At 42.3% G+C, this 13,055-nt stretch overlaps 1 protein-coding gene across 1 annotated transcript in view; it reads left to right on the top strand.

The window, feature by feature from the left end:
• Positions 1 to 13,055, top strand: part of EXT2 (exostosin glycosyltransferase 2) — a 125,451-nt gene that overhangs the window by 80,784 nt on the left and 31,612 nt on the right. Inside the window, exon 9 of the mRNA XM_015425727.1 lies at positions 3,592 to 3,781. Coding sequence (XP_015281213.1) covers positions 3,592 to 3,781 — 190 coding nt within the window. The remainder of the gene's footprint in view (positions 1 to 3,591; positions 3,782 to 13,055) is intronic.

Genomic DNA, 13,055 nt, shown 5'->3' with positions numbered 1-13,055 from the left:
CATTGTTTTCCAATATTTAGCATATAAAATCCTTGCAGCTGTTGACAAGTGAACAATCAAATACCTATCTACTTTATCAAAGTCTTTCGGAAATATATTCAGTAACAATATCTCTGGAGTAAATGGGACCTTGGTTATTATTTTTAGCATTATTTCATGTACCCATCTCCAAAACCTTTTTGTAACATTACATAGCCACCACATATGATAAAATGAACCAGTCTTATTCTTACATTTCCAACATTTATCTGAGGAATTAGCGTTTTGTTTAGCTAGTCTATCTGGTATAATATACCATCTATAAAACATCTTATACATATTCTCTTTATATGATACAGCATTAGTCAATTTAATGTTTTTCAACCAAATCTGCTCCCACTCCTCTCAGTTAATATTATGTCCAATGTTCTGGGCCCATGCAATCATATTTTTTTTCACCATTTCATCTGTCATCACATCATCTAATAAAATCTTATATAATTTCTTTATCACTTTATTTTCTGCTGTTAATATAGTTTCTTCCAACTCAGTTGTTTTATTATTAAATCCTAGCGTCTTGTCCTTTAAATATATCGATTCCAATTGTGCTTTCTTCCACCAGGATAGCTGTTCTGGTAATTTAAGGTTATCTTTTTTGTCCAAAATGTCCTGGTATCTTAACGGTTCTTCTCCTGCGTAAACGTTTGGTAAAGTAAATGCCTCTAAAGGTATTATTAATCTCGATCTTTTGGTATAAAAGTTTTTGTGTATAGAGTCCCAGACCTTTAGTAGTGCTGCTCTCAGCCAATGCTGCTTGAAGTATTTTTGTGAGCCTGCTTTTTCATACCACAAAAAAGCATTCCATCCTAACAGTAGATCATGGCCTTCAATTTTCAAAAATCTCTTATCTTCTAGTGTAATCCATTCTTCGATCCATACCAGGGCTGCTGCTCTATAATACAGCAGCCAATTCGGGACACCAAATCCTTCCCTTTCCTTTGTATCATGTAGTATTTTCAATCTTATTCTTGCCCTTTTCCCTTGCCATATAAATTTAGATGTTAATTGATCTAAGTCTTTGAACAAATTTCGGTTTCGCAATATCGGGATAGTAACCCACTGTATTCTCTAGCCGCATCTCAGAAGTACTGATAAATTGTTGTAAGCCATCCACTAGGAAATCTTATTCCTGCAAATGGCGAAAGTTTGTCTCGTTCCTTGGTTCTTCCCATCCTATACCTCACTCAGTTGGTCTAAGTAGAGTATTTGACTTTGTTTTGTCTTTGGCTGACGCTGTTCTGTCTCACTCCCCCTTGCGAGTTTACTTAGCAGCTATTTCAGCCCACCATGTTTGTGTAGACGGTTATATGGTTTTTTCTTATCCTGATACTAAGCGCTTCATAAGGGGCCTTCTCCATCTTTATGCTCCTATTAAAGTTCCTGTTCAGCTTTGGGAACCTTCCTTTGGTACTCCGACATCTCACTAGAAACCCCTTTGAGCCTCTGGCTACTTGTGACCTCAAGTTAGCCTCCTGGAAAACAACATTTTTGGTGGCTATCACCTCAGCCAGAAGAGTGAGTGAACTCCGTGCTCTTAGGCATGATCCGCCATATCTCCAGTTCTTGCCTAATTGAGTTCAACTTGTGCTGGATATTTCCTTTCTCCCGAAAGTTGTCTCGGAATTCCATCTTCACTCTGAGATCTTCCTACCAGATTTCTTCCCTCCTCTAACCTACGGTAGAGCATTGCCTTCTTCACTCTTTGGATGTTAAGCGGATGTTATTTTTTTACCTGAATCAGACTAGTGGCACGCGTAAGGACTCACACCTTTTTGTGTCATATGCTGAAAGCAAAGTAGGGACGAAGATTACTGCTCAAAGACTTTCTAAATGGATTGTGGACACTATTTGCCTCTGCTACTTACTTGCGAAGTGCCCTCTTCCTGGGCCTTTCTATGCTAATTCTACATGGTCATTGGCGAATTCCACGGCTTTCCTGAAAGGTGTTCCACTATCTGACATTTGCAATGCTGCTACTTGGGTGGCTCTTAACACGTTCATCAGGCACTATGCCCTAGACGTTCGGGCGCAACAGCAATCTTCAATGGGATGCCTGATCTTGTCTTCAGCACAGTAATCGCCTGCCAACACCCACCTCCAAGTGAGCCACTGCTTGCTATTATCCCATAGGTGTGATGCACAGAGACCACGAAGAAGATACCTGTAACTGATTATCTTCGAGTGGTCATCTGTGCAGTCACACCACCCGCCCTTCCTTCTCCACTGCTGTCAGCTCTTATGTTTCTTCTTTCTTGGTGGCACAGTGGTCAGAAGGAACTGGCGGGATCTCCACCCCTCGCCCCTTGGGCATACGTGGTGGGGTTCCTGCGCATGCCAAGGAGCAAGGGCGTGAAAATCCTTTTCAGCTCTGGTAAACCACCAATGAGATCAGCGCAGGCGCACTGGATCCCATAGGTGTGACTACACAGATGACCACTTGAAGATCATCAGTTACAGGTAAGCAACCTGTTTTTCTTGCCAGTGCTATTCAGATTGCTGTAAAATTGTAAACTGTAAATTCTGTTGAAAGAGCCTGGTCTTTATGGAGCCATTCCTCCTCCCACAGGTTATTTCTGAAGGTGTTCTTTCTGCAGTGGTACCAAATGCAGGGGGAATCCTGAAGATGCACCAAATGGTCTAAGTTTTTCTGGATACCAGCCAGTGTGGTACAATTCACCACACAAGTTGGAGCTAATGGAAAGTGTTTCTGGTCCTACTTTGTATAAACCCAGATTCAGATTTCCAAGGCAATATCCTGAATTTAGTCCTTTCCTCTATCTGTTGTGCTGTTATTTCTGACAGTAATTGGGAATGGACAATGTGTGCCTATAAGTGCCTTCTGATTGTGCTTCCATCTCACAATCTCTGCTCCATCATGGCCTGTATATGTGCCAGCCAAATTGGCTTCCATACATTGGCACAATGGATGCATTCTAGCTAAAATTAAAGTGGAATCAAAAACTTTGAAATCAATCTTCACCTCCCTTCTGGATTATTTTCTTTAAAATGCTTAGAGTGGACTGTTTAAAACCATAGAATAAACATTTTTGTTGAAGCTAGTATTCTAGTCTTCTGTAGTGAACCAAGTTTTCCTTTTTGTGTATTGTTGCCATTTTGTTGCCTCTCTTCATTTCTCCTCAGATTGTGGCACTAGGCTATTTTTCAGTTTGTTGGCCTAGCCTGAGCCAGTATAAAGGTTAAAGAGCTTGTAAAGAAAGGGGGGGAAATGGGAAAGAAGCAGACTGGTGGCTCTGAAGTTTTAAAACCCTCTGGTTTGTCTTTCACAAATCTTTTTCTGCTGCTTTATTTCTAACATCTCTGAATGTACTTAATTGTTTTCTTGTGACCAGAAAAATAAATATAACCTATTAATATGTACAACAGAGGTCAGCATAGAATTACACTTTTGAAAGCTATGTTTTCCCCCTTAAGTGGTCGGGATGTTTAATAAAATGTTCTGACCTGGTCCTAATGATAGATATTGCTTTCTGTCTATTTCTGTTTTAGAGCTTAATGTAACCTTGGTTTAATGTTCCATCTCTCTCTTCACAGAAATGGAGCAGTGTAAGCAATCCACTCTTTCTTCCGCTGATTCCACCTCAGTCACAAGGCTTCACTGCTATTGTTCTGACCTACGATCGTGTTGAGAGCCTGTTCAGAGTAATCACTGAAGTATCGAAGGTGCCTAGCCTTTCCAAACTGTTAGTGGTTTGGAACAACCAAAATAAAATTCCCCCAGAAGGTAAGTCATATAAAGCCCTTAATATTTTGGACTGTATGTACTTTGGACACCATTCTCTCTCCTTTGGTAGTCTCACCGTCTTAAAGATTAATAAAAAATTCCATTTTGAGTTTATTTTCATTTCATTTTCCAAATTTGAATAGCAAGGCAATCTCTGTGGCACCCTGGTCTCCTAAGATGTCCATCAAAGTCTAAGTCAGCAAAAGCTTTAGGACATCTATGCTTGGGCTGTCATGATGTAAAATAATTGTATGTTCCTCTCTAAATTGTTGGCATAACTGTCTTGAGCCTTGGTATGAGGAAAGATGGGAATTCAAACAAATACAATAGGCTTGGCTAAAGACACATGTATTAATTCTGTGTTTCATGACAAGATTTTTTCTTGTTTCGTTTAACATGTGCAGCTTTCATTATCAGATTATCAGAATCACAAGCTAGGTCACTTACTTGGCAAGCTGTGAATTAGTCCTACAAAAGAAAAATATGCACAAAATAAAATATTGGATGTTGGTCTTTGAGCCATTAACTCCAAAGCAACCACATGCATGTTTGCAGCAGTTTTTCTTCCCTACCAGAAATACTGGCCAATCGTTTAGTAGTTAGGTTTCATTTCATGAGCTGTTCTGATGTCAGAACTCATTTATTTTCATTAAGATAGCAAAAACTTCCTGAAAATTTACAGTTAAAGAAATTGTCCCTTTCCATGAAGTTAAATAATCATACCTTTAAACTATGTCATTTGTTTTCTGCTTGGGTCCCTGAGTGTTATCTGAAATTTCCTTCAAAAAATTTACATGTTAATGTACCAGTCAGAAGAAGATCTTATTGGAACCTTAGTGAATTTTACAGTCTTGTTCTGAATTGACAGAATTTACAAATTAACTTACATACATAGCTTACATACATAACATACAATACATAGCTTCTGTAATATAAATTTATACATTGTATTCATTTAAAAGCCTTGTTTCTCTGTCTGTTACTTGACATTTTCTGAAATCTATTGGCACTTCCTTAAGTAATAAGTATTAAATCCATTGTCCTCTCCACTTTACATTCTGCATGAGGATACTGAATGCAAATTAGAGAGGATGATGGATTTACCAAAGCAGTTCTAAGCAGGGTTTATAGTCCAGGGGTGGCCAAACTTGCTTGACATAAGAGCCACATAGAATAAACATCAGATGTTTTGAGAGCCGCAAGACATGAACGAATATTACACATTTTTACTGGTAATTTTGCAAATTTGCTTTTTATTAACATTAAATGAGACTGCCAAAAATAATAACAAAAGTAGTAAAAGCAGATATTGATAATATATTTATTTGTCCAATTATATTTGTTTGCTAATGATATTTAGCTTCGCCAGCCGCCCTGCCGGGAGCTGCACAATACACCCCTGGTTTATACTCTTTCAACTCTTTTGATTTCAGTGGGCTTAGAACAGTGTAATTCTGGTTAGGCTTTCCCTGTAACATTAGTTAATCTCTGTATGGTCAGTTGTGATTTATAACTAGCTTTGTCTCAAAGATTTGATGGTAGGATATTTCAAACAGCCTGGGAAATCGGTCATTCTAAGTGCATGAAGATGTTCGGCAAATTAATAGCAATATCCCACTTTGGCTTGTATATACATGAACAACCAAGACAAATTCAAGCTTGAGGGGGTTGGGCAAGAATAGTAGTTCATCTTCCATCTTCATATTGGGGAATGCGCTTGCACAAGCCAGCCCTGTGGATAGGAGTTTTAGCTTCCCTAGGATCCGAGGGGGACGTCCCACCCCTCTAGAGCAGACACAGTGGCTTTTTCCTGCTCAAACCACCACATGCTACAGAGGCACTCCCCCCCCTCCCAAGTTCCTCTTTTGCCACTGCTGCAATAGGAGCTCCCTGGCTTTGGTGCATCTTAGAGGTTCTTCTTTGGTCCTTAACATCGATTTCCCCCCCCCCCTGTGTTTTTCGAGCAAGTTAACCATCAGCATTGTTCTCTGGCTGAGTTTCAGGCTTTTCTTTGACTTCAACATCTATTTTTGGCACTTCCTTTCGGGCAAGGTAGCTTTTGCTGACCTACCTGCCACACACACATTCTTTCCTGACCACCGGCCTGTTTGCTGGGGCTATTCCTCGCTCCATCCTAGAGGGCATGTCTGTAAAAGCCCTATTCAAAAAATGCACTCAGTGTGCTACCAAAATGATGCACAACGATGAACATAGCCTGTGCTTAATATGTCTGGGGGAAACCCACAACGTTGGGGCCTGTAAAATCAGCCAGAGGTTCACTCTGAAGGCAAGGTCAGTCAGAGCCTTTCACTTACAGCTGTGCTTTGGGACCGGGTTTGATTCCCAACTCCTCACTTGGAACTGCTGGATGACCTTGGGCAAGCCATAGTTCTGTCAGAGCTGTTCTTGACAGAGCAGTTCTTGAAAGAGTTCTCTCAGCCCCACCTACCTGATAGGGTGGAGAGGGGAAGGGAAAGGAGTTTGTAAGTTGCTCTGAGACTCCGAGCGAAGGGCGGGGTATAAATCCAATATCTTCTTCCTTCAAAATCAGCCCTCTCTAGCCAGCAGAGACCGACCTCTACCTAATCAGTTCCGATGGTTGCAACCTCTGATCCGCCCTCAAGGCCTCTGTCAATTTGGTTGGTTCCGGTAACCTCCAGTAGCAGTGGACAACATTCCATCCTTAGTTCTTCAGCTCCACCAGTTCCAGCCTCAGACTGGAAGCAGTGTTTGCCATCACCCTCCTGTTCCTGTTCCATTCTGGGAAATGAGGCATTGGAACCACCTGCCAAAAAATCGAAACAGAAGACAAAACACAAGGAAAGTATGAAAATCTCTTTGAGGAAGCAGAAGCACTTGTCGCCCCTGGTTCCGAAGCCTTCTGACGATGTGATCCTAGTCTCACCACGCTCTCCACTGCGTTCCAAGTCTCCCGACAGATCACTGTCTGAACCTGAGCTAGACCAGGCCTGCCAGATAGTACAGGAGCATCATCTGGCTCCTAAGCTGCCAGACTTATGCCTTGGCCACAGACCTACCCGCCGTAGCCACCCCTTTTATATGTCTCCTGCCTGCCTGCAGGAGTAGTTGGATTTCTATGGTCAGAGAACTATCTCTGAGCCTCCTCCCCAGGGACATATTCAGCCCCTGCCTGATCCCAGGGACATGATTGGCAGTTCCCTACTTCCACTGTACCCTCCGCCGCAGAGTCAGAACTGGACGAAGAGGAGCCTGGGGCTGCATATTATAGTTCTGAGGGACATTTAGTACCCTTGCTGGATGACAGGGTTGGGGATCCTACCTCAATTTTCCTGAATGAAGACCTCCGCCTCTATGAGGAACAGATGCTAAGAATGGGTAAGACCTTAGACATTGTTGCCTTAACTACCAACAACAAACAAAAGGATAAAATCCTTAGCTGTCTTTATCTGGATTCTCCCAGAATTGTGGCCTTCCCTATTCTAGAGGGATTAACTGATCTTATGACCCCCATCTGGCAGAAGCCACCTCCATTCCCGCAACTTCCCAAAAGGTGGAGAACCTTTACAAGGTAAAGCAGGACATCTTAATTTTTTTACCACTCATTCCCCTCCCCCCTCCTCCATAGTTATGCAATCCAGACAAAGGCATGAACAGCCTTCTATACTGTCAAACAGGGAAAGCAGATGCCTTGATGCCCTTGGGAGGAAGCTGTACTCTGCCGCCCTCAATTTTAGAATTGTGAATTACCAGGCCATTATGGGGGGCTATAGCTCTTTCTGTGTGAGAAATTCTCCCAGTATTTGGATAACCTCCCTGAAGAGCCCCATTCCTCAGCAAAGCTCATTCAGTTTGAGGCCATCAAGTTGTCCAAGCAAGAGATCGATGCTCGAAGGCACTCTACAGATGCATCAGCATGGTCTATGATGTCTGCCATCATTTTATGGAGGCATTCTTGGTCGCGTACCACTGCTGTCCCTTTGGACACTTGATGCAGGGTGGAGGACCTTCCATTTGAGGGCTCCTCACTCTCCTTGTCCTACACTGATGAGATCCTCACCACCATGAGGAAAAACAGACTGCTAAGTCCTTGGGTGTGCGCCCATCCACTGCTCCCCCATGCAAGTGCTATAGTCACCCCCAGCAGGGATTTAACACCCCCTTTTATCACAGGCAGAGGTTCCCACAGCAGCAGTACCCCCAGCTGTATCTTCCACATCATCAGTTTCAGTCACCTTCCTTTCAGAGAAGGAAGACAACTTCCAGACCAAGATCTGGAGGACATCAGTCCATATCAAAGGCTCAGGAACAACCTGCCCCAAAGTTCTGACTATCTGCCCAGCCTGTAGAGGGGGAGTTGTGTATTCTGAACAAGTTTACATGTTTCCTTCCTGAATGGAGAAAGATTTATTCTGATAATTGGGCCCTTAACGATTGTATAGGAGGGTTATTCTACAGAGTTCAAGTCTCTGCCCCCATGTTCTCTTGCCTCTTTGGCAGTAGATTACCCCTTCCCGGAGCTGGAATCATAACTTGATGACCTACTCCACAAGGAGGCAGTTCAGAGGGTCCCAGCAGGTGTTCAACAATGGAGTTTTTAATTCCTGTTTTTTCTTAGTAGACAAAAAGAACAGGGGCCACAGGCCCATCCTTGAGCTACGCAAGTGGAACAAGTTTTTGTATGTCACCAAGTTCAAAATGGTTTCCCTGACATCTGTTACAGAGTTTTTCATAATAAATTCTTGGTTGGTAGTTTTAGACCTCAAGCATGCCTATTTCCGTATTTCTGTCCACCCTTCACACCACAAATACCTGCATTTCTGATATGGCTCTGAGGTTTCTCAGTACTCTGCTCTTCCTTGTATGGCAATAGTTGTAGCCTATTTGAGAACTCAAAGCTGTATGGTTTTTCCATATTTGGACAACTGGCTTATTATGGCCCCATCCAGAGACCTCCTTATCCAACACATACATTGGATGCTTACCACCCACCAAAACCTGGGGTTAGTAGTTAATAGAACAAAGTTTGGCTTGAACCCTCCCAGCATGTTCACTTCATTGGAACCACCTTAGACTCTCTTAAGAGCAAGAGCCTTTTTGTCCAGGGACAGGGGTATGGTTATTACAACAACAGCATGATCTTTTTTGCGCAAGCGATGGCAATCTGTTTGCTCCATCCAGCCCCTTCTGGGCTTCATGGTCACTACTACCGCAGTCACCCATGACACCAGGCTCCGCGTGAAGATCTTGTAGAACTGGTTCCTTAGATGTTTTGATCTCTCCAAGCATACTCCCAGGCACTGCCTATCTATCCCCAGGTTCCTAGTGAGGTCCGTAGGCTGGTGGACAGTACTCAGTAGACTCTTCGAAGATGTCTCATTTGTTTTTTGGGTTCCTCATACTACCCCTACCACTGATGCCTCCTTGGATGGGTGGGGTGCTCTTTGTGGGCGTCTCTCCTTACAAAGGCTTTGATCTGATTTTCAGAGCAGACGACAAATAAACATTCTGGAACTGCATGCTTTGCAGTTTGCCCTCTTTTGATCCTGAGGGACAAGAGGGTGCTGGTCCAAACAGGCAACATGACAGCTGTGTTCTGTCTGAACAAACGGGGCACAGGGTCAAGAGTGTTGTGTTCAGAAGCGGCAGCAGTCTGGGAGGTTGTGATTCAGCACTGTATATCCCTCAGAGCCATCCATATAGCTGGGTCTCAGACTTGCACTGTCAACAGACTCAGCAGGGTTTTTCTGTCCAACCATGAGTGATCAGTGCAGGATAAATATCTACATGTAGTCTTTGAGATGTGGACCTTTTTGCAACCACCTGTTCAAAGAAGGCCCCTGTCTTTTGTTCCCTGGTAGGCAGCAACCCAGCCTCAATAGGGAATGCTTTTCAGATTCCCTGGTTGAGGTGTTTGTTTTACACATCTCCTCCCTTCCCACTGTTCAGCAGAGTGCTGGAGAAACTGATAGCAGAGGGGACAGACTGCATCTTAAGAGCCCCTTTCTGGCTGCAGCAGATTTGGTTCTCAGAGCTATTCTCGCAGATGGGAGCAGATCACGTTCCACTCCCCAGAGCACAAGACCTTCTAAAGTTGGGACCATTGTTACACCACAGTGTCAAGCATCTTCACCTCACTGCTTGGAAGGTGCACTCTCAGGTCCTGTTTGTCCGCCACAAACTCTCAAAAGGGGCTTACAAATGAGTAAAGAAGAAAGCTCACAGCAGGGCAAGAGAGAGGGAATCTGTGTCTGCACAGAAGACATTGATGAACAACAGTGGAGCACATGATGGTTGGAGCAGGGGGGAAGCTATTGTGTCTGCTCTGGAGGGGAGGGGCGTTCCCTGGTTCCTAGGGAAGCTAAAACTACTATCTGCAGGGCTGGCCTGTGTATTCGCAGTCCCCAATGTTTATCTGCACAGAAGATGTCAATGAACAGCAGTCACACGTACGTTCAACCCTGTTATACTGCCTAGCCTTGCGAAAAGCAGTTGGGGAATCAAATCAACCAATCACTTCAATTCGTCAAAAGAAATCTATGGCCTACAGAGTGTTTATCCTAGCTTCAGGTCTACAGAAAGGACAGATGGCCAAAGCTACTATGTGTGCAACAACCTGTATTCCCTAAGGACGCAGGGAATCAGGTATGCTGGGGGAGGAGAGGGGATCTGCTGCCCATTTCGCTTTCATCCTAAAGTACTTTCTTTGTCCTTGAACTCTCTTAAATAGAATGCAGGGACTTGAAGTTACCAACTAATCTCACTTATGTGAGATGGTTGTGCTCCAGCAGTAAGAGTGTCTGTAAGTTTCTTCTGCCAACCAGCTTCATGGAGACAAATTAACTGTATGCCTACTATTGCACATCAGATTTTTTTGTCAGCAGCACCTGAACAGTAGCGCCTGTTGCACCCGCCCCTTCCTTTTTAGATGAAGCCAAGCTCCCACAATTGCTTAGGCTGGCTAAGCATTCTCTGAATTGGGCTCTACCTGTAGAGCAACCATCTTCTCTTCACTCTCCTCTCTTCACTGTTTCATCTCATACTTCAGTTTCTCTCACAACTGCATGAACAATAGGATAGTGATGCAGTGAACAATAGTGATGAAGTGGTGGGGAGGCAGAGAAGGCTGGGATCTCTTCATGTGTGTTTGTGGGGGAAAATCTGTATTGAAGGAGTGTGTTTATGTATACGCTTGTGTAAGAAAAGGGGCACTGGGGGGAGAACAAAGTCCTGGACAGCTGGCTAAGTTCCCCTATTTCTTTTCTCTGTAAATAGCCAGCTTCCAACATTCATTCTCATTCTCCCTCTCCCTCCCCCCTCCTTTGAGCTGTCATGTTTATACCCTTTCATGTGTGAAGAACTGATTTGAGGATGGAAGGGTGACAATGCGTGCTCTGTATCTGAATAAGTGTGAATGCACACAAAAGTTTATACCCAGAATTAAACTTTTTTGGTCTTTAAAGATGCTGCCGAACCCAAACTTTGTTCCAGTGCATACTCTGCTATGACTGCATGCAAAAGAAAACCATGTACTCCTGGTATATTTGAATTAAAAACTAATTGTATATTAGTTAAATCTGTAAACAACCTGTTGCTTGAGAACATCAGCTATTCACAACATTGGGCTGCTTTGGCTCTTGCTGTCTCTAACCCACTAACAAAAGTCCTTTCCTTTCCCCCTGAGGCTTAAGTGAAGCCAAACTCATTTACAGCAAAATGGTTAAATAACACTTAACAGTTTTAACTGTTAAATTCTGCCCATTGTTCTAGTTCATAATCTCACTTTTTCTTTGTTTATATGCTGTTGAAAACATCTTTAAGTCACTGATGTGAAAAATAATTGGCCCTGAAGGTCATAGGTTTGTTTTCTTGCTGAGTCTTAGTTACCTAGCTTTACTTTCTAATAGCTACCTATTTTAATAACTTTCTTATGTGACCTCCAGCTACCCCCTTCATCTGTGTATTTTTAACACTTGGATAGCCTGTGGAATCTCTTGGTTTGCTGTTAAGGGTTTTAATTTAATTTGTTTAATTCAAGTGCATACAGTTCATTCCACCTAGCTCTTTGGTGGGACAGCAGAACTTGGCTTCCCTAAGTCTTTCATTCAGTCTGTCTATTATGGCTCCTAATCCTTGGACTTCAAAGCTTCTGCCATTTATAGCCTATTAAGGCCAGGAAGTTTCTGATGGATTAGAACAAGGAATGAGTTTGAAGTTAGTAATGCACACCGCTGTCAACGATAAGGTCTAGTTTATTACCCTGGAGTATTATCTGCACTTTTATGGCTATTCTGTTTTAATTGATTATAGTAAAGCTGGGATAGTTAACCTGGTAGAGTATCAAATAGAGAATGCCCTAGCTATTGCAGCATGGGAAATGTATTCTGTTGTTTGAATCAGTTGTGTTTCTGAAATGCATGACTGATCAAAGGGTTGAATCTTACGACTGCATATGACAAAGAACAACATTTTCCATTGATACAAAGCATGTTCTGCCAGAGGAAGTTACCATGCACTGATCTAATGCACCATCCTGTGTATGGTGGTAGGATACAACACAATGTCATTTTCCTACAGTAAATTCAGATTTGAACTTGGTTGTTAATAGTTGCCAACTGCATAGGTGGGTAATAGATGTTTAGAATGCAATCCTAAATAGAATTATACCTTTCTAGGTCTGTTGACTTAGACAATGGATCTAGAACAGTGTAATTCTGCTTAGTATTGTACCCTTGCACGTGTCCTTTACTCACCACTGGAGTGGGAAATATCAAGAACCAAGTTCAAATGTTCAGTGGACTTGGAAGACTGTAACTCTGTTTAGAACTGCACTCTTAGTTTTCCTTTCCCCTTTCCCTTCAAAGTTGCTTACCTTGTAATTACTTTATAAATCCTCTTTTTATATTATTACTATTTTATATATTTATGTTATTTATAATCCACCTTTATCACATGGAATCAAGGTGGATTACACATAGTCAGTCAGTACAGTCAACAAGATGAGATATTCAATAATTAATGCATTAGGATATTAGAAGAAGTACTCCTCAGTTGTTTAATAAAATTGTGTGCATTTTTTGACAGGGAAGTAAAAATAAAGGGAAGTTTTTTTAAAAAAAAACACTTGCCAGTTCTAGAACAAAGTGGAATTCTCTAGAAGAAGGTTAAATTTAATTTGGGCCTTAAATTCCACTGGTCGCTAAGTAACCACTTTCCATTTTTTGAAGTGTACATCTTTTTTTGGTTTGGGTTTTGAGCATAACAGTACCACCAAGCATGTTGCAAGATTACAAAG

Source organism: Gekko japonicus, unplaced genomic scaffold (genome assembly GCF_001447785.1).
Source record: "Gekko japonicus isolate JY-2015 unplaced genomic scaffold, Gekko_japonicus_V1.1 scaffold1611, whole genome shotgun sequence".
Lineage (NCBI taxonomy): Eukaryota > Metazoa > Chordata > Lepidosauria > Squamata > Gekkonidae > Gekko > Gekko japonicus.
The sequence above is the reverse complement of the archived record's forward strand: the minus strand, read 5'-3'. Positions and strand labels throughout refer to the sequence as shown.